Genomic DNA, 20,960 nt, shown 5'->3' on the forward strand with positions numbered 1-20,960 from the left:
AAGACTCTCCAGGTACAACAAGTGCCAGCAAGGTACAGTTTTAATGGAACTGTTAGGTTTTCATGTAAATGCAATGGAACTGCCTTATCAGAAATCTCAAAGCCATTATGGCCAATTTATGTGGAAAATATATCATTCAATTTTATTCCCTTTGCAGCAGGCAGCAATCAATAGCCTCCCTGCTTTTTAATTACTAAGAGAAGCCCCATGAACTCATGGAAGCAGCTGGTGTGATATTTATTTGATGTTGATAAGAGTAAGCAAAAGTTTTACTATAGGATATATTTATATAAAATATATAAATATCTATACAATATATATTTACTTAAGATAAATATCTCACATATATTTATATATGATAAATAATATATATTTATGCACAAATATAGTTTTAAAATATATAAAACAAGAAATATATGATAAATATAAAGTATATATATAAAATATCTTTATCAAATATCTGTATCTATCAACTATCTATATTTATTTATCTGTCCATCTCACATATACACAATAGAGCATCACTTTATTTCACCTCTTTTTTTTGTTAGAAAAAAGTAGGCCAGAAGATAAAAATAAGCAATGGTCTTAGTTGTGCATGCAGTTATTTTCAGAATAAGGCAATCTTTCATCATCTTCCCCAGACTTTTGGAGGATGGGTAGAAATCAAGTTAAAAAGAAAAAGAGAACAGTCACATCAGTATGTCTGGTGTGGGCCACCCAAAGTCCAATCCCCCTACACTGTATGCCTGAAAGAGGGCCTGTCCCAAACACTAGCTACAAGGGTAGCATGTTGGGTGGATAAATTATGTAGGGGGATTAGTTAAGACATGTGGGCTCAAGAAAGGAGGGAATTTAAGTAAGCATTACTCTGGCATTATGAATATTTCTCCTTGATTTTGGGAGAAAGAAAATAAAAAGAATGATACTCTATTATATTGAAATAAGTAAACAAACTACCTGGCTGGGGAGAGCACCTTCATGAAAGTGAATTCTGAATTTAGACCTAGAATAAATCAGAGATCTATTGTGAGATAAATCAGCAAACTTAGAGCATACTGAGTATTGCACACAGTACTGAGCATACAAATGGAGAAGGAAACATGGTCCCAGCCCTGTTGGAACTTACTCCCTAGTGGAGAAGGGCAACAAGGAAATGAATACCAACCAGTAGCACCAGAAGAGCACTTCAGGAGAACGCCATGTGATTGCTACTGAGGGCAGGGGACTCAAACATTTAATTAAATTTTTGAGTGGGGTGAGGGGGGCACAATTTGAAATAAATGCAATCCTATGGCTAGAAGAGCAAAGGGGGATCAAGCTCCATGAATAGCTCACTACTGAGAGAGCCAGTCAAGCTGTTTCTTCTGTACTTCGTCACGGCAACTTTAACCTATTTTTTGAAGCACCTGACTTATTTCTGGAAGATACTGTAGACTTAATGTTTAGGAAAGGGTTTTGACCCTTTTGAATAAAGTGCTGACTTTGCAAATTGTGCTCCTCACATAAGGTAGTGTTCTGGAAAGTGAAGTAATTTAAGAGGCTTGTACATAGAGAAAAATTCTTTCAGTACTTCACGTTAGCCCCTGAATTGGCCGAACAGAGTGTGTTCACACTGTACTTCAATAACAACTTATTCACTGCTGTATCAAGGTGTTTGCCCTTCAGTAGCAGACAAAAGACAGAACATCCAAGTGGTATGTTCATGGGATAAGAACAAGGAAGATGTGGTAGACTAAAATTTTGAGTAATAGAAATACTCTAGTTAACTTAATGATAACCAGAAAAACTTCCTTATTTTGTTTTGTTCATTTATTATGGGTCAAAGCGCATAATAAAAAGTCACTGAAAGTATTTTACTAATTTTTGATGGTTCATAACGATGTATTGTTTCAAGTTAACATCCTTACCACTAACTACGATTACAGAGCACAGGTGAGAAGACAGGAGATCCAGGTCACTCCCTGGAGGCTATTTTGGGGAACAATCCCCAATATTTCCTTATTTGATTTTCATACACTACTGGGCAGTAAGATTACAGTTAATAGACTATTCCATTTCAGTAAATACATTTTATTACATTTACATTTCAATTCAAAGCCAACCTAAAAATGTTAAGTAATTAACATAGCACTTCTTTACCTACGAATTTAAAAACATTCAGAATTGTTTCAGTCTGGCTATTCTTATATGCCATTAAAAAGCAGAATGTATTCAGAATAACTTCTTCAAAATGTTTTAATAAGTATTTCAATGAATGCTTCATGCTACATTTCTTCAAATTACTGAATATATAACTCAAAGATGATAATACAGTGTATTAGCAACAAACAAATCAAATGAAATATTTATACCCCGATAACTACTGAAAGGCATAGGTTGGGATTGTGTGGGCTACAAAGTAGTCTAAGACACTAGTGAAAATTAGGTCTGTGTTTATATGCTGTCCATTCAAAAAAAAAAAAAAAAAGGAATCAAGACAGCTAAGTTGGGTTAGTGCAAGCTGCTCTGAGAGACACAGAGTTTGCTACGATTTTGTGGTTGGGCACCTGACATAAGTCCCCAGTGGTGGCTGGGAACAACTGTCCAGGGTGCCAGGACAGAATTAATTACTACATGGGGATGGTGTTCTGTGTGTTCCTGCTTACTTTCTTTGGTGGTCCCATGGATGTAGGAAAGATGCTCTATTTGTTTTGTTTTGTTTTGTTGCGGTACGCGGGCCTCTCACTATTGTGGCCTCTCCCGTTGCGGAGCACAGGCTCCAGACGCGCAGGCTCAGCGGCCATGGCTCACGGGTCCAGCCGCTCCACGGCATGTGGGATCTTCCCAGACTGGGTCACGAACCCGTGTCCCCTGCATCGGCAGGCAGACTCTCAACCACTGTGCCACCAGGGAAGCCCTCTATTTGTTTTTTCTACCTGTTCTTCTCATGGACAACTGCTCCCTTCCTACCCTGCCCTGGAACCTCTGGACAACGTCCTCTCTTCACGCTGCCCTAATGAGGGGCCACGCCCACCACCAGGCTCCTAGTCAGCCTGCAGTTTCAGTATATCTACATGTTTTATGATTTTCCTTATATATCTTGAACTCTTATATTTCCAACTCTTTGACATTTAGCATTCTAAATTAAGCATTTCTGTCTTATTATCTGCTGCAGACAAAGGCAGCAGTTATTAAATGATTGCACAATTCTGTTTCCATAAATTCTGTCTGAGCAAAATGATTCAGTGGCTGGAATGCCCCCCGGCTTTTAAAAGTTACTGAGTCATTCCCAGCTTTGTCTTCTTGGATTGGCCTCTTCTGTCTTATAAGGAAAGATGGTAGGCTGCAGTGTCTCGGTCATGATTGTGCCAAACCACACGGGAAATTCTAAAGTTTCAGTTATTCATTTAACAAATATTTATTGATAGTTTTGCAGTGCTGGATGTTCCTGGGCTCATGACCTAATCACTACCTATGTCCCCAACACCCACATTCTGCCTGAGATATAGCAGGCTCCCAGTGAAGTGCATCAAACAGATCTGTAAAGAATAAATGGCTCCTTGTCTAGGAGGAATTTGCAAAGTTTTTGCTCCCTGGCCCTAAAGACATAAAAAGTTAAATAATAATACACGGTAAGATATATCCCCCCAAGGAACAGGATGATTCCAGAGATGCTGGTGATACTGTGCTTCTGAAGTTTTGGCTACACTGCCATCCCAGAGGTGACAGGGGCATGGATGAAGTTCTGAAAATGAAAGGACACAGCCAGGGTGGTGTCCACTGACAGTGCTCTAGAGCCCTGCGAACTGGGATTGTGCAGGGAGGGTTTCTGGGAAGCTCAGGTAATGGTCCAGACTGGGAAGTAGGCAGTGAGCAGTCACAAGCTGGTCCAAGGCTGAGCTCAGGACTGTGACAAGGGGCTTAGCATGAACAGAACAGCCAGTGGACAGAGACCCAGGGACCAGAGTCAGGGAGGTGAGGGTAGCTGGAGGAGAGAATTAGCCTGCTACACAACTGCCCTTTATGGTAACATAAGCAAATGGAAACAGAGCTGATGTGGGTCCTTCATTTGTTACTGCATTTTCCATAAAGCATCACTCTCAAATATGTGAGACCCTTGATCAAATTTTCAAACCTCTGGCCTTGGCATTAGACTTTATTACAATACTCAGGTGTTTTTAAATGGATGAAATGGCCATGTTGAATTTTTTCCATAGATGGTATGTAAACACATTTTATAATACTTAGAGCAAACAGTCTTTTTGTTCTTTTCCTCCTTCCCCCAGCAAGATTCTCTGCAGTGACTGGGAGGGAGGGAACACTTAAGACATTAATTCGGTGGAGAGAGTGTTACTAGGACGCCACATTTTTTTGTTGACTCAAATCACAAAAGCAGAAAAGCTTACTTAATTGAGAGCATATTCTGCATATCCCATACCCACATGTAATACTAAGAGTATCTTCATGTTTTTCACCTAAGGTAGACAATACTTCTAGAAAACACCCAAAGGTTGAAAACATTTAATATGCCACTCCCCACATTGCTTCATTTTTACTCATCAGACTAATTCTTTTTTTTTCCTATCTCAGACTTTTAAAAATTAATTAATTAATTATTTTGTTTGTTTTATTGGAGTATAATGGCTTTACAATGTTGTGTTAGTGTCTGCTGTAGAACAAAGTGAACCAACTACATGTATACATATATCTCCTTCCTCTTGAGCCTTCCTCCCACTCCCCCCCCTCCATCCTACCCCTCTAGGTCATCACAGAGCACCGAGCTGAGCTCCCTATGCTATACAACAGCTTCCCACTAGCTATCTGTTTTGCACATGGTAGTGTATATATGTCAGTGCTACTCTCTCAGTTCGTCCCGCCCTCCCCTTCCCCACCTGTGTCCACAAGTCATCAGGCTAATTCTTAATGGTCTTGCCTACGAGTTGGCAAACTTGTTCTGTAAAGGACTAGCTAGTAAATATTTTAGGATTAACGGGTCACATACACTCTGTCCCAACCACTCAAGCCAGTGTAGCAGAAAGCACACAAGGGCAATATGTGACAGATGGACAAGGCTGTGTTCCAGTAAAACCTTATTTATAAAAATAGGCGATGGGCTGATTTGTCTTAAAGGCCATAGTTTGTTGATCCCTGGTCTAGCCCTTCAATATTAAAATCATATTAAAATTATTATGTTTACATGAAAAGAACAAAACATCTCAACACACATTATTTCTATCCAACTCTACCTCACTTTATGAAGGTAGTAACTGATACTAGTATATATACATATTATTAAAAACATGCCAAAATACCTAACAGCCAAAAGACTTAGGTTTCATCCTTTATCTTTCAAATATGTTTAATACAGACCAGTATCAAGGAAAATTTCAGAGAAAATCTGTCAAGAAGAGTCTAGAAAAAAAAAATCCAGCTTTCCAAATTTGTGAACTCCAAGACTAATCTTATCAGATATTCAGAAAAGCATACAAGCCACACTACTTTGGTAAAATATATTTTGAAAAATAAATCAGAGAAGAAGGTGATATTCTCATATGCATCCAGATGAATTTCAAATCTTATTATGGAAAATGCTAAAAGAATGATCTAGGCTCCTCTGTAATATTTTTCTTTTTAATTGCAGAGACTTTCAGAGAGTACAAATCAGCAAATGATTCCACTACTATAGGACAGAAATCCACAGAAAGTAACATTCTGAGAAGCCACGTGCTTCTGTTTGAATAGCAGCAGACCACTGAAGGTACATATTTGATTCTAAGTTTCCTGTAGCCAAGGGCTTGGCACTTGGTGGGACATGAATGGGGATGTGTAAAGTCATCATTAGGCCATAGGAGGAGGCTCTGGCAATTGTGGTATGCCCATTCGTGGCTGGACAATGACTTGTGAATCTGTCACTTGCAGTAAAGAACTAGCCTATTAAAGAGGACACAAACAGATGGAGAGCTATATCATTGTTCTTGGATTGGAAGAATCAACATTGTGAAAATGACTCTACTACCCAAAGCAATCTACAGATTAAGTGCAATCCCTATCAAACTACAAATGGCATTTTTCACAGCACTAGAACAAAAAAATTCACAATTTGTATGGAAACACAAAAGACCCTGAATAGCCAAAGCAATCTTGAGAAAGAAAAACAGAGCTGGAGGAATCAGGCTCCTGGACTTCACACTATACTACAAAGCTACAGTAATCAAGACAGTATGGCACTGGCACAAAAACAGAAATATAGATCAATGGAACAGGACAGAAAACCCAGAGATAAACCCACACACATATGGTCACCTTATTTTTGAAAAAGGAGGCAAGAATATACAATGGAGAAAAGATAGCCTCTTCAATAAGTGGTGCTGGGAAAACTGGACAGGTACATGTAAAAAATGAAATTAGAACACTCCCTAACACCACACACAAAAATAAACTCAAAATGGATTAAAGACCTAAATGTAAGGCCAGACACTATCAAACTCTTAGAGGAAAACATAGGCAGAACACTCTATGACATACATCACAGCAACCCACCTCCTAGAGTAATGGAAATTAAAACAAAATAAACAAATGGGACCTAATGAAACTTCAAAGCTTTTGCACAGCAAAGGAAACCAGAAACAAGATGAAAAGACAACCCTCAGAATGGGAGAAAATATTTGCAAATGAAGCAACTGACAAAGGATTAATCTCTAAAATTTACAAGCAGCTCATGCAGCTCAATATAAAAAAAAAAAAAACCCAATCCAAAAATGGGCAGAAGACCTAAATAGACATTTCTCCAAAGAAGATATACAGATTGCCAACAAACACATGAAAGAATGCTCAACATCACTAATAATTAGAGAAATGCAAATCAAAACTACAATGAGGTATCACCTCACACCTGTCAGAATGGTCATCATCAAAAAATCTACAAACAATAAATGCTGGAGAGGGTGTGGAGAAAAGGGAACACTCTTGCACTGTTGGTGGGAATGTAAATTGACATAGCCACTATGCAGAACAGTATGGAGGTTCCTTAAAAAAATAAAAATAGAACTACCATATGACTCAGCAATCCCACTACCGGGCATATACCCTGAGAAAACCATAATTCAGAAAGAGACATGTACCACAATGTTCATTGCAGCACTATTTACAACAGCCAGGTCCATCAACAGATGAACGTGTCCATCAACAGATGAATGGATAAAGTGTCCATCAACAGATGAATGGATAAAGAAGATGTGGCACATATATACAATGGAATATTACTCAGCCATAAAAAGAAACCTAATCGAGTTATTTGTAGTGAGGTGGATGGATCTAGAGACTGTCATACAGAGTGAAGTAAGTCAGAAAGAGAAAAACAAATACTGTATGCTAACACATATGTAATGGAATCTAAAAAAAGGAAAAAAGGTTCTGATGAACCTATGAGCAGGACAGGAATAAAGACGCAGAGGTAGAGAATGGACTTGAAGACACGGGGAGGTGGAAGGGGAAGCTGGGAAGAAGTGAGAGAGTGGCATGGACATATATACACTACCAAACGTAAAATAGATAGCTAGTGGGAAGCAGCCGCATAGCACAGGGAGATCAGCTCGGTGCTTTGTGACCACCTAGAGGGGTGGGATAGGGAGGGCGGGAGGGAGGGAGATGCAAGAGGGAAGAGACATGGGAACATATGTATATGTATAACTGATTCACTTTGTTATAAAGCAGAAACTAACACACCATTGTAAAGCAATTATACTCCAATAAAGATGTTGAAAAAAAGAACTAGCCTAACATATACTTACATTTTGTGAAATTCTGTGACATTCTGTGAACAATAATGGTTACTTCTGTTGGCTCAGGATAGGAACAGTCACTTAGGATTTGAGGGACCAAGTCAACCCAGCTCATGTCCATTATTACATGCTCTGAGAACAGAAGTGACTAAAACAAGATATTTTGCCTCTCATAATTGGAGAGAGCACTTAAGAATTTTATTTCAAAAGTATGCTTATGGTTCCTTAATCTAGACTACTTGGAGGTTTTAAAATGCAATAAAAATTTCTGATCACTTGGCCATAATGGGAATTTCCATCTCTAACAGTAACATAACACCTTTTCACAAAATGCTTAATAGCTATAAAGTACTTTATAGTTCTAGAACACTGTTACAAACAATAGTTCATTTGATCCTTAACATTTCCTGGTAAGGTAGATGGAACAATTACTACTATTCTTCTCTGATGAGTTCACAGATGCAGAGAAGCTACACAGCTGGTTTCCTGACATGCAGTGAGGAGAAGAACCGTGACTCAAAGCAAGCAGTCTCTCTACTGACTGCACCGTGCCCCTTCCCTTTCAGGATCTTTGTGGATTTGCCTCTTTCGATACCAGATGCTAATGTATGGCTGAAAAATGATGATGCTTACAATGCAGTGTCTTGGCTGGGACAGTGACTTAAAAATGACTCTTTTTTTATGTAGCAACTACCAGAAATGTGCCTCATCAACAGCTTTATGGCCTAATTCTTAAATAATACAGTACACTGTATTGTAGGAGAACAATTAGGATTTAGTAAGTACCTGTTGAATTGAACTGATGTCAGGAGACCAGAGTCCAGAGAGACTAGGTAAATCATTGACTAAATGAATTGGTTTTCTCTGTATAATAGGCGAAAAACTGCACCTACCTACTTCACAATGAGTTACGGAGCCCAACTAAGAAAACAGATGTGAGACAATTTAGGATTAAATAGTACCTAATTCACTCAACAAATATTTACTGAGTAGCCATTGGGAGCTAAGCACTGTGATAGATGCTATAATGGGATTAAGCACAAACCACCCTACGCCAATGGAAACCAAAGCTTCATAAAATATGGAAAACTGTTAGGAACTTCAGGGATCACAGACAAACGGAGTTGAGGAAAGACAGATGCAGATCTATGAACACGGTAACAGCTTACAACGACGGATAGGCTTACTCTCAAAAAGGAACAAATCATTCACTGTCCATTTACAACGTAAAGGCTAAAATACATAGACTTTTGAGTAGATGCAGTAACGTGAACCATATACCTGATTTCAAAGATTTAGTATGCAGTAAAAGAACGAAATATCTCAATTTGTAATCCTGATTACATGTTAAAATCATATGATTTCGGATACACCGAGTTAAATAAAACGTTATTTAAACAGATGTCACCTTTTTTTTTTACTTTTTAATGTGGCTACTAGAAAATTTTAAATTACTAAGAAGCCTGACTTATCATATTTCTTTTGGATAGTGCTGTTGTAGAAGACATATTACGGCCAGAAGAAAAGTCCGGGCAGTGTATAGTTCTGAAAAGGCTAATCATGGTGTATGATGACTTTGTGAGGCGTGGACCAAAGATACAAGAGAGAATGAGCCAAGTGTCATCAAACCCACAAATCACAAAAATTCTGATGGCTTACGTGGGGACACAACTATAGTCAGGAGGAACCTGCAAGGTATTGCTGGTGATTCCAAAGTAAATGGGTTGAAAACTAAAAGAAGCGAGGGCACAGGAATCATTTTACTTCTCCTTTCAGCTGAAGCACAAATATTTGAGGGAGAAATAAGTCTATGAAATGCTTGTTAGAACTGAAGTCCAATGTACCTCCAGCACCTTCCCTCCAGCAGTCAGTGACTATTTTACACACATATACTCTACCTAGAATAACGCTTTATTCAGCTGACAGAGCTCCTTGGTACGTGCAACCAAACTAGTTAATACTGACAATCCACTTACATTACTTATCTCCAATACATGTTCAGAAAATAATTTATAGTCTCTACGCCCCACACAATTATCAAACAGAATACTGAAGGGACCCGTAGGGATTCAACTGCAAGTGCCCCACGGGAGGCCCATGTCTCATTGAAGTCTCAACACCCAGCCCGGTACTGGTTACAGAGTAAGTGCCCAATAAATATTCATTAGATACATAAAAAGTGGTAGTATATTAGAAGGTAAAAGTCCACACCTAGACAATATGGAAAAGGCAGAAACCAGAAATTTTAGACTGGTAAGCCTACTGCTGCAGATGGATCATCAAACAGATGGGGGTGAGCACTGAGAAATGAAGAGCCAGGAGCCAGAAAAGGCCTCCTAACACCAAGTCACCCAGATGGGCCATTATTCTTTTTTCACTCCGCCTCTACACGTGCAGAGAATGACTTAAGTAACAGAGTAAATCTTCATGTTCACAAGACCTTTGACAAAATCTCTTATTACACCTTTTAAAAATATGGACAAATAGCAGGCATAATGACACAGCAGTTCTAAGATAGTAATGAGTAGAAAAATCATAAAGACAGACTGGTGGTTGAGAGATTGAGGTCAACTTAAAGAAATAGTGTACCCGGAGTCCCTCTGGGTCAACGCTCTTCTTCAGTGAGTTGGGAGAAGCATGAAAGGCAAGGCATATTTGCAAGTACCATAAAAGTAGCAGGGATAAGTGTAACACTGGATGTGGTTCAGAAGACCCTAATTGGGCTAGAATATCTGAAAACAGCATGATGAAATCTAACAGGAATAAATGTAGGTGGTATGATTAGGTATACAAATGAATCATAATTAGAAATGAAAATGAAATAAATGTAGGATGAGGGCAATTTGGTCTGGCAACAGCTTAGCTATTTATCAGTTCGCCACCAGTGCAAGGTGAAAGCTCCTTAGAACGTCAATGCAAAGGCAAGCTGCATCAGAAGAAATGCAGTTCCGAATACAGCTTTTTGTTAGTGCTCTTATATTTTCTATCAGCCAGGCCACATTTGGAACATCGTGCCAAGAAGAATTCTGAGGAACAAAGGGGAACAACAAGCAGGAATAATTGAAGGGATTAGAGATGCTTTCTGAAGAGAAGGTCTACAGATGATATATTAGAAAGCTTCATGTTCTTAGAAAGCTTCACGTTCTTAAGAGATTTCAATCAGAAGTGGTAGGGTACACTTTGTCTGTTTTCCAGAAGGTACCTGTTTGAGGAGGGGAGGGAGTCACAGATCTTTTGAGAATCTGATAGAGCCATGGGTCCTGCCCTCCAGGAAAAAGATGTACACACATATGTTTTACAAACAGTTTCAGGGGGTTCTAAACCAGATTAAGAACCCCTAGCTTAGAAGTTATAAAGACCCAGGTTTCTATTTCATATTAAAAACTTATTTCTCCCTTGACCTCTAAAGCAATACTCCTAATCAGGAAATTGAGAGAATTCCTATCCTGGGCAGAGGTATGGGAGAGCAGTTTGGAGCCGGTCACCTATAGGGTCCCTCCCAATTCTAGGATTCCCTAATCTAAAAGGAATTTTTGAATAATTTCATAGGATTAAGGCAAATATTTAAAACACTATTTGTTATTGTCGTTCACCTTACTATTTTAAATACTCTCTATGCCCATTACACTCCAGAAATAGAAACAGGATCAAAACAAACGTCATCCAAGCACTCACATAATTTATGAGACATATCTGACAAGGATTTCATTCACTGGATGCACAACCACAATGGCAGCAGGTATATAGAAATTATTTCTTGTCTCCCAAACAATAAAATATTTCCCTCCACAAGTTGCTTTTTGAAAAACTTGGCTGCGCTAAGGACCGTGGTAGCAGAAGCCCTACAGCATTTGCAATATCAGCTCTTGTTTTGTATTTGGTTACAAGGATTTTTCTAAGCAGCTGGTTTATATCATCATCACAGGGCATACCCGTGAGTTATTCATTAGCAGCATTATGTAATTTCTGTATTCTGAGTTTATGTTCTAGGTAACTCATTGCTGTACAAACCTGAAGAGCTTTTGCACATTAGCTAGAAAGGAGGAGAAGAGATACATCTCAACGTTAATTCTATCCTTAAAGGGAAATAAGCAAATGAAAGTACTTGATAGTGATGCTTACTTCTTTAAAATTCAGGTTCTCAGAAATCCTAAGCAGGAAAAGTTTTCTACTATTCTCTTGAGATATTTTTCCTGGATCTTGCTTGACTTCCTTCTATTTAAATTCCTACCACTAGTTCTGCTAATAATCTTGAAAGAGCTCCAATCCTGAAATAATTATAGATGCACTATATTCCAAATTACTTCAATGTTTGCTACCTACAATCATATAAAACTATAATGACATTTTATATATGCCTGTTGCCAATACACAGCACCGCTGCTGGGATACGATTTTCATAATAAGTAAGTGCGAGAAAGAGCTGCCAGCCTCAAGGAGAAGCTGTGTGTGTGTGTGTGTGTGTGTGTGTGTGTGTGAGATTAATTTGTTTACGGAACCTCAGTGACAGATGTTACTCGCTTAAAAGCCCCAAGTTTATTTTTGTAATTTTCCTATTGGACTGAAAAGGCAGCCCTTCATTTCTCCACTTTCTCCAATTTCCGTTGCTGTCATTTCCTATTCAGATCAAGTTCTCAAAATGGAAAAAAAATCTGCCATCAATGGTAGACTTTAAGTGATATGGAGGGATCATTTTTTTTCCAGAAGTAATAGCCTTCCATAAAAATTAATGACAGTGGACCTATTTTCTATAGAAAGGATTGTCAAATTCCATCCAAATCTGTCATATCTTTTTCTTAGCTAATGACATCCAGGCATTAAGGGGTCAGAGATAAGTTTAAGGTTTACTTTTTTTTTTTTTTTAATTTTTATTCTTTTGCGGTACGCGGGCCTCTCACTGTTGTGGCCTCTCCCGTTGCGGAGCACAGGCACCGGACGCGCAGGCTCAGCAGCCATGGCTCACGGGCCCAGCCGCTCCGCGGCATGTGGGATCTTCCCGGACCGGGGCACGAACCCGTGTCCCCTGCATCGGCAGGCGGACTCTCAACCACTGCGCCACCAGGGAAGCCCTTAAGGGTTACTTTTGAGTTATACTTTCCATTTGCTTTAGTTATAAATGCAGCTGATGAGAATTATACAGGACAGTGGTTCTCAAACTTTAATGTGTAGCAGAATCATCAGGAAGGCGTATCAAAGTCCAGATTGCCAGGCCCCATCTCCAGAGTCTGCGATTCAGTAGGTCTGGGTTGGGTGGGGACCAATAGGTTGCATTTCTAACAAGTTCAGAGGTGATAGCTGCTGCTGCTGGGGGTCCAGGGACAACCCTTGGTGAACCCCTGGTACAGGATGATCCCTGATATCTAACTGATTGCAACACCATATTTCCTTTAATAATTCAAACTTTCATGGCTAAGGTTTTTGAATCATACTCTAGATTGGAGCCTCAAATGGCAGACAGCTTCCTGTGGCTTAAGAACCTACATAAGCCACATCCTTCTCTAACGATCCTGTGGAAAATATCCATAAAGAATGCAACCCCCTTCTGGAAGAAGAAATCAAGCTGTTTCTTGAGTCCCTCCCTCGCTTTCTTTAAACTTCTTACTAAGTATCTGGAGTGAAATTCAACAGGAAAATGGTTCATAAAACCTATCTGGATGGGGCGCGTTTATTGGAAAGAAGACTGGCATACTCACCAGAGAGGAAATATACCCAGTCGTGTGGTGATAAAAACCATGGCAAACATAACAAACAGGAGATCACAAATTTTCTGAAACTTGGCGTAATTTGCCATTTTGGCAGCCTATGAAAGGAAGAAATGTGACAGATTAATTTAGTTAAATTGATAAATGAAAAGCTTCTTTCAATATGCATGAGTCTCCTTTAAGATATAACTTACTAGAGGCATAAAATTGCCTGCTGCTTTGAAATGTCATGCATCATGCATCATATTTATACATTACCCATAAGTCGAGTGAAATGTGATATTAACCATAAGTAGAACTACTGACTGTCAGAGATTTAATAAAACATTCAGCAACCTGAAAAATTCAATTATGTGGTTGATTTCAGGAAAACAGAAAAATATGAAATTCTTGCATTACAGATGATATTAGCAAGCCAAAGACGCCAAAATAGGAATTTGGCATAAGAGGTCAAAATAGAAAGTGCTACATAATCCTTTAAACTTTTAATGAGTCCCAAACACTAAGGTCACGAACTTTATAGAGAATAGTGAGCCTTCCTGCATTTTTTCCCCCTTTCTACTTAGAATTATACGTTCTCCTTAAACAGGTATAAGGAGTGCTCTGGGGAGACAGTTTCTTGGCCTATCCTCACAAATTTAGAAATGAAGAATGTGTCAAGATCACATTATTTCAGCGAATCCACTTGGGTATAATTTTCAAATTTACATTAATGGGTCATTTTCTAGATGAAAGTCACTAATGTTCAGAATGTCTGTGAGAAGTACACTAATAATTTATGGTAGTGATTTAAGTGACCACTTTTTATATTATAAATTAGTCGAAGGAAGAAATACATCTCTTTCTCTACCAACTACTTTTTAAAAAATATATTTATTTATTTATTTATTTGGCTGCACCGGGTCTTAGTTATGGCACTCGGGATCTGCCTGCGGGATCTTTAGTTGCGGCATGTGGGATCTAATTCCCTGCCCAGAGATTGAACTTGTGCCCCCTGCATTGGAAGCGCGGAGCCTTAACCGCTGGACCACCAGGGAAGTCCCTGCCATCTACTTTTTATAGATGATTCTAAGTAAGAACAGGTGACACTGAAAACATAATTGTCCTTGATTACTGCTTTTTACATTTTCACATATAATTCACAGTACCCACACAGGGTTATAAATTGAAGAGGTCTTTTACATTCATAACATTATTTTCTACTTCTTGCAAAGTTAAATTAGCTGAGTCAAACTTGAAAGGATTGTTGACAGTATCCACAGAAGCTATAATTTAATAGCTTTAAGTAAAATACAAAGCTACGAGAGAAATATATTCCTAAGGGGAAATATCTATTAATTGAGTGGAAGCCAGGATTATGGACTTTTAATTTCATGCATACTTTGGATGTGACACCACAACTTATACTAAGAAAGAAAAAAAGCATCTTCTGCCTCCTTCTGGCTACATAAACCATGTAGCTTTCTTTTACATTCATTCACCAGCATTCAATAAAAAAGCATTAAACATCCATTTTTCTGAAATGTCTAAGCCATAGATTCCACTTTGAAGAGTCAACATATCTCATTATTTGGATATTCTCAAGCATTATTTTATGATGTCAAAGAGAATCCAAGTGATGAACATTTGCTTTTAAGCCACATGACTGGGATTTCTGGATTATTTTTCTTTTCTAGATAAAAGTGGTGGATGATGATTCAACCCACATTTTCTGAATTATGGCTCTGCCAAGCATTATGCCATCCATTTCCCCAGACATTAGAGTTGGCAGATTATACAGGATTGACTTCAAAACTGTATATTGCTATATAAATTTCTACCTCCAAGCATACTTAGGATTAACAACATGGTAACTGATTTTCAGGAAATTGCCTTTATACTAGTTTTATTTCTCCTTTAAAAAAAATGTGCTGAGGGCTTCCCTGGTGGCGCAATGGTTGTGAGTCTGCCTGCCGTTGCAGGGGACACAGGTTCGTGCCCCAGTCCGGGAAGATCCCACATGCCACAGAGTGGCTAGGCCCGTGAGCCATGGCTGCTGAGCCTGCGCGTCCGGAGCCTGTGCTCCACAATGGGAGAGGCCACAACAGTGAGAGGCCCGCGTACCGCAAAAAATAAACAAACAAAAAAAACGTGCTGAATAGAATCTAGCTTGAATCACTTAAAAACCATAGCGCCAAACTATCATCTGACATATCCAGACCATTAGGACTACTTTTCTGTTTCATAACCTTATAGGGACCAGAGTCTTTAATGAAGTGCTGTATAAACTTCAAACCTTGACTAATTGCCTTTATAGCAGATTCAATTTTATGGCCTGGAATTTCTGCTTATATTGGAATAAAAAAAATTACTTGAGGGCACATCTATTCTACATTCACAGTGATAGCACATGCTTCAAAGGGGCAGAACTGTGGGCCAACAGGAATAAAAAAGAAGCATACAGATTCTAAGACCCATTTCTACATGGAATTTGTACTCTGGTAAGTTCATTTTTGACCAGTTATATAAATTTCTTAGGACTAAAATGAAAAAACTATAGTTATATAACCTTATTGAGTATGTCTCTTCATGGAGGCCATGATTAAGAGTAAATACCGCATCAAAATTTTACTTGGGATTTTATCTTTTGAAATATGCCAGAAGCATTTTTCTTTTTTTTTTTTGCTACTTTAGTAATTTTAAGTGATAATGGTTTAGAAAGTTAATCAAAGTGCAACCAATATTTCCTCAGATATTCTTAATACTTGCATGCATAGAAAACATAGTTTTTATATAAAATTTGTAATTCATATACACTTTCACTATAAAAATACTAGGATAATATGAATATTGGTAACAAAAACTATGACTACTCATTAATTTCATCAGGATGTACAACTACGATAACTAACTAAACTGAGTTATATACACTTCCCAGATAAATCAGTGTGAAACCTGTAACACTAGAAACAAAACCTATTCAAATAGTAATTTTCCTATTGTAAGACACTCATTTCTTAAGTGTGGAAGGGCTAAGGTTTTTTATTATTCTATTAATAAAGAATGCTAACTTGGTGAATATTTTTTGCACACCACTTTATATACTAAAGTCTCACTTTCACCAATTTAACCTACAAAGAAACACTCTGCAGTTTCAAAGCAGTCATGTACTAACTTCTCCCAGCACCATCTATCAGACCCTAGAAAAACTGATGATCTGGGGGATTTCCTGAATTCCAGATTTTGTATTCTTATAGATGAAAGAAAACGTTTACCTCTAGAAGAGCATCGGCTGAATCATGGAGACAGAGGACTAGGGTCCCTACTCGGGCCATGTTGTTGACATATGAAAAGGTAATCAAAAAAATAGATACAAGATGATGCAGGAACATAACGCCAAAGTCCTGGGAAGGAGAAGACACAGGCATGTTAGTTAGGACTTCGCAGCAACGCAGCTTTTCCATTCATCTATTCAACCATTCATCCAATGATTTTAAGGCTCTCTATGGGCCCAGCACTGGGAACACTAATGTGAGTAAGAGATAGTTCTACACTTTTGAGAGTTTACTGAGTCCTGGGAGAGAAACACAGGACACCAGTGACTGTGGAAAATGTGATCAACAACAGGACTAAGGCCAAATCATAAAGGGTGTTTTGTACTCAGCCAAGGAATTTGAAGCTATGGGAGAAACTGCCATAGGATTTGGTGAATGAAAAATATTGCCTGCCATATCAGTAAACAAAGGATGTTGCAGCCATCAAGCCATCACATTGCAGCCTCCCCTAGAGTGAACCCTGAGGAAACTCAGGATGGAAACAGGATGCCCCCCCATCTAGCAGTCAGCTGCTGCAGCCACCCCTGACAGTGCACCCTGAGGAGACTCAGGATGAGAAAGCACAGGATACTGGCCCCAGATAGCTGAGGTGCACATCGAAGGAATGGTTCCAGGGAGCCCAGACTCTTGCATCTTCCCATACATAGAAAAGAGCTAAATTCCTTAACTTGGGGTATCTGGTTTTCTTTAATTAACAGTAATCTTTTGATGTTCCGACTACCTGGTGTTTGTTGCAAAAAATCCTATATATTCTGGCTCCCCCTTTGTCTCTTCGGAGCAATCTCTCAGACTGATTGGAGATGCTCTGTCCTCAGCTTAGGGACTCAGTTTTGTCCGTCATTTATTTGACGATTTGAGAATTATGTTTTATTATATAATTCTCAACTTTTAGGTTGTGCATTTTGTTTCAATCGACAGATTTTAAGCAAAGAAAGGTATTACTTGGATTTGTACTTTAGGAAAATCTTTTGGGTAGCAGTGCAGGTCCAACTAGACCACTTCTCTGACTATGAGTGGCTGGGGATTTGGCATCCTTCTCCTGGAATATGCCCAATGGGATGTTAAAATAAGCATCATAATATGTTGGCATTTCTGATGGGTCCTACACAAACAAGCTCTCAATTTTAACCATTATCCATCTACAGTCATTAGAAAAAAATAATTGGCAAAAGTAATGGTAAGCTGGCCATCCTCATTTTGGTCAACTTCAAGGGAGCTGCTTCTTGGCCCATGTGAAAAGATCATCTTTCTCTGGTACTGATTTATCTTCTGGCCACCTGGTTTATTGTAACATGGAATTTCTGTTGCTTAGAAATGTTGTCTCTCTTACTGATATTTTTACTCTTATTTACTCTGAATTTCTCCCAGAGTAAACTTGAACTTCTCTGGGGCTTAAATGCCAGGACTAGCCCTAATGATGATCTACTTGAAACCATGGAGAAAGAGGACTACTCTCTTATGGGCCATTCATGTAGAGATAAATTAGCCAAAAGGAGACACATATTTTGCAACTGAGAGAGAGAGAAAAAGAGAGCAAGTGTGTGCACACATACATATTCTGTTGATGTCAAACAGTTTGGGGTCTGAAAGGTCAACTATGATGACTTTTAAATGGTTTTAAAACATTTAAACAATATTTTCTGTTTAGATCCTGAAAGTAACTAATGATAATCTGTAAGTAATGAAATATTCCTCCTATTAGGTCATTTTTCCATTTATTTCATTGTATAGCTCCCATACTGAAAAAATTTCCAATTATTTGATTTTAATTTATATAACTTAAACCTATAGAGCTATGGATTTTTCTAATGTTTAAATTCCTGTACTACATACAGAACTCTTTAAGAACATCATTTTATATTTTATAAAATCAAGCTTTAAATGACAATGATGAAATAAAGTTAAATGGGGATATTTAAAAACACACACACAATGTTTAAATGGTTCTGTATACACTTTGGTGAACGTGTCCAGAAGTTACTTTTCTGCCTTGGAAAGTGCCAGACATTTACTGATAACCATATAGATTTATTGTTAGGATAAACAATGTATTAGTTTCTTAAATAAGGTCAAATAATTTAAAAAATGAAGTACAACTATTTCTCTTATTTTCAATTAACCTAGTCTCCGTGTTGCCATGATGGTGAATACCATTGTTGGCAGAATCATCTGTCTTGCATTAATTCATTCTAAAGGCCACAGTAGAACTACAGTACCAAGTTGTGCAAACTCCTGCCGCCTGTTGACCTACTACTGTACTCCTTCCTCCAGACCAACATTTGCATCTAGTTCTCAGCTCACTGGCAGAGAGAAATGAAGACCATGCTCTGAGTTTACTTAATCAGTGATTATGGACAGACTCAACTTACCAGTTTTACCTACTTCTCTTGATTTTCTCTGATGTTTTTGTAGTCTCTAGGATTTTCCTAAAGCATTAGAGCTGAACAATACCAAAATGCCTAAGGCATACAAGAAAAATTGCTTTGATAACCTTTCCCACAGGAAGATGAAGTCTCTTCACTACAGGCTGTTATCAGAAATGTATCACCTGGTGTAGAGTGATCTACCAGACAATAGCTACTTCAAAACAATGGATCAATTAAAGTGGAGCTAACCTATCAACTGATATTTTTTATACTGTTTCATAAACATAATTAAATAAAAACACAGAGTGCTAATTCAACAGTTCAGTGAATTTACATTCGCCCATGCTGAATACACAGATTTTAAAGTCTAACTAGCTGAGTACCTAACCAGAACAATACTTTCCACATTTCTCATTGTTTAGCCCTAAATGATTGCTCTTGATTCACTGAAAGAGGTTTTCTCGATTTAATTTTAAAATGAATAAACATAAATTGATTAAAACACTTATGGAGGATTAGGGCCATTTTGTAATTAAGTTTCCTAACATGTATCTGATATATATGTCAATAAATAAAACAATGCCCTTGGCAATATAGCAAGGCTGCCCTAAAAACAAAAGCCTTATTTTTCAGACAAAGTTTGCTTTGTGAAGATGATTTCTGCATATAAATCCCTGGTCCTAGAAAAAATTTATTACTGAGGGGCTCAGAGCTATGCTCATTGCAGAAGACCAATTTTCATTATACTGTCATATCTGTATGAATATGAAAAGCATGAATAATGGATTTTGTCTTTTACACTTCTGCTTCAGGAAGCATTATACGCAATGAAATACCTTTAATAAAATCCCTGCAATCATTATTTTTTGTTACTCTCATTCCCTCACCCTGACACATTTTTCTGAATAGGCAGTGAATCTGGTCCAAATAACAGTTTTTAAATGAATTGTCAATTTAGACTTTATCAGTGCATGGTGGGAAATGCCCGTCCTCATGTTTGTTACTGCTGAAAGTGACTGGGTACAGGCAAGCTGCAGGAAACTTAGCATTTTAGGCTGAGAATATTTTCTTCCATTTTCAGTAGCATCAGTTAGGTAGAGATTGTGATTTCTTGTTGGCCCTCATATTGAAGACGGATTCCAAAGTCCTTAGACAAAATTGACGACTGGCCTGGCTACCTGCGTCAGTGGTCCCCAACCTCCTGTCATTCTGCCATATTGTTTCTGGATACATTCATAGCTCTAGTCAAGGGGTCCTTCTACATTCCCTTCCTGATATTTACCCTGACCCCAGCCCTCATTCCAATGGCTTCTCCTATGTTAATTATCAGAGACAAGGGAAAAAAATAGATATGGACTTGACGCAAGCACAATTAGAATAAGCCTAAAATGAAAAGATTCAAGGAAAAGCCATTCATTTTAATATCAGAAGTTGGAAAGAAAATGCTGTTTTTTCCTTATTATATTTCTGAATGACATTTAGAGAACCCAGAACAGAGTCTCAGTCTGTTCTGTGTAGCTTCCACAACAGAAACTCATAGGTGCAAGTAAACCTGTGGCTACTTGGGCTCCATCCCCAACTCTTAGAATGAGACTCGGCATCCTAAACTCAGTTCTCCAGGGGAATTCTCTGCACAATAAAATATCGGCATCAAAGGGCCAGAGAGGTCACCCTCTCATTAAGACATAAGTCTGATGTTCTATATGATGCAACTCCATTTGCAATGGTCAGGCTGAAAGAGGCTTTGAAATAATACTCTGTTTTCAGGAAGCACCAGAAATTCACCGTGATACACCTATTTTTATGAGAGCAAAA

The 20,960-nt window shown here is 38.2% G+C and overlaps 1 protein-coding gene across 3 annotated transcripts in view; it reads right to left on the reverse strand.

Moving 5' to 3' along the window:
- CERS6 (ceramide synthase 6) overlaps positions 1 to 20,960 on the reverse strand; it is a 341,889-nt gene that overhangs the window by 38,387 nt on the left and 282,542 nt on the right. For all 3 annotated transcript variants that reach the window (XM_081242625.1, XM_081242624.1, XM_081242626.1), the window contains exons 7-8: positions 16,720 to 16,848; positions 13,457 to 13,563 (exon numbers count right to left, since the gene is read on the reverse strand). In XM_081242625.1, coding sequence (XP_081098751.1) covers positions 13,457 to 13,563; positions 16,720 to 16,848 — 236 coding nt within the window. The remainder of the gene's footprint in view (positions 1 to 13,456; positions 13,564 to 16,719; positions 16,849 to 20,960) is intronic.

This window comes from Mesoplodon bidens (assembly GCF_964165515.1).
Source record: "Mesoplodon bidens genome assembly, chromosome: 8".
NCBI classification, from domain to species: Eukaryota; Metazoa; Chordata; class Mammalia; order Artiodactyla; family Ziphiidae; genus Mesoplodon; species Mesoplodon bidens.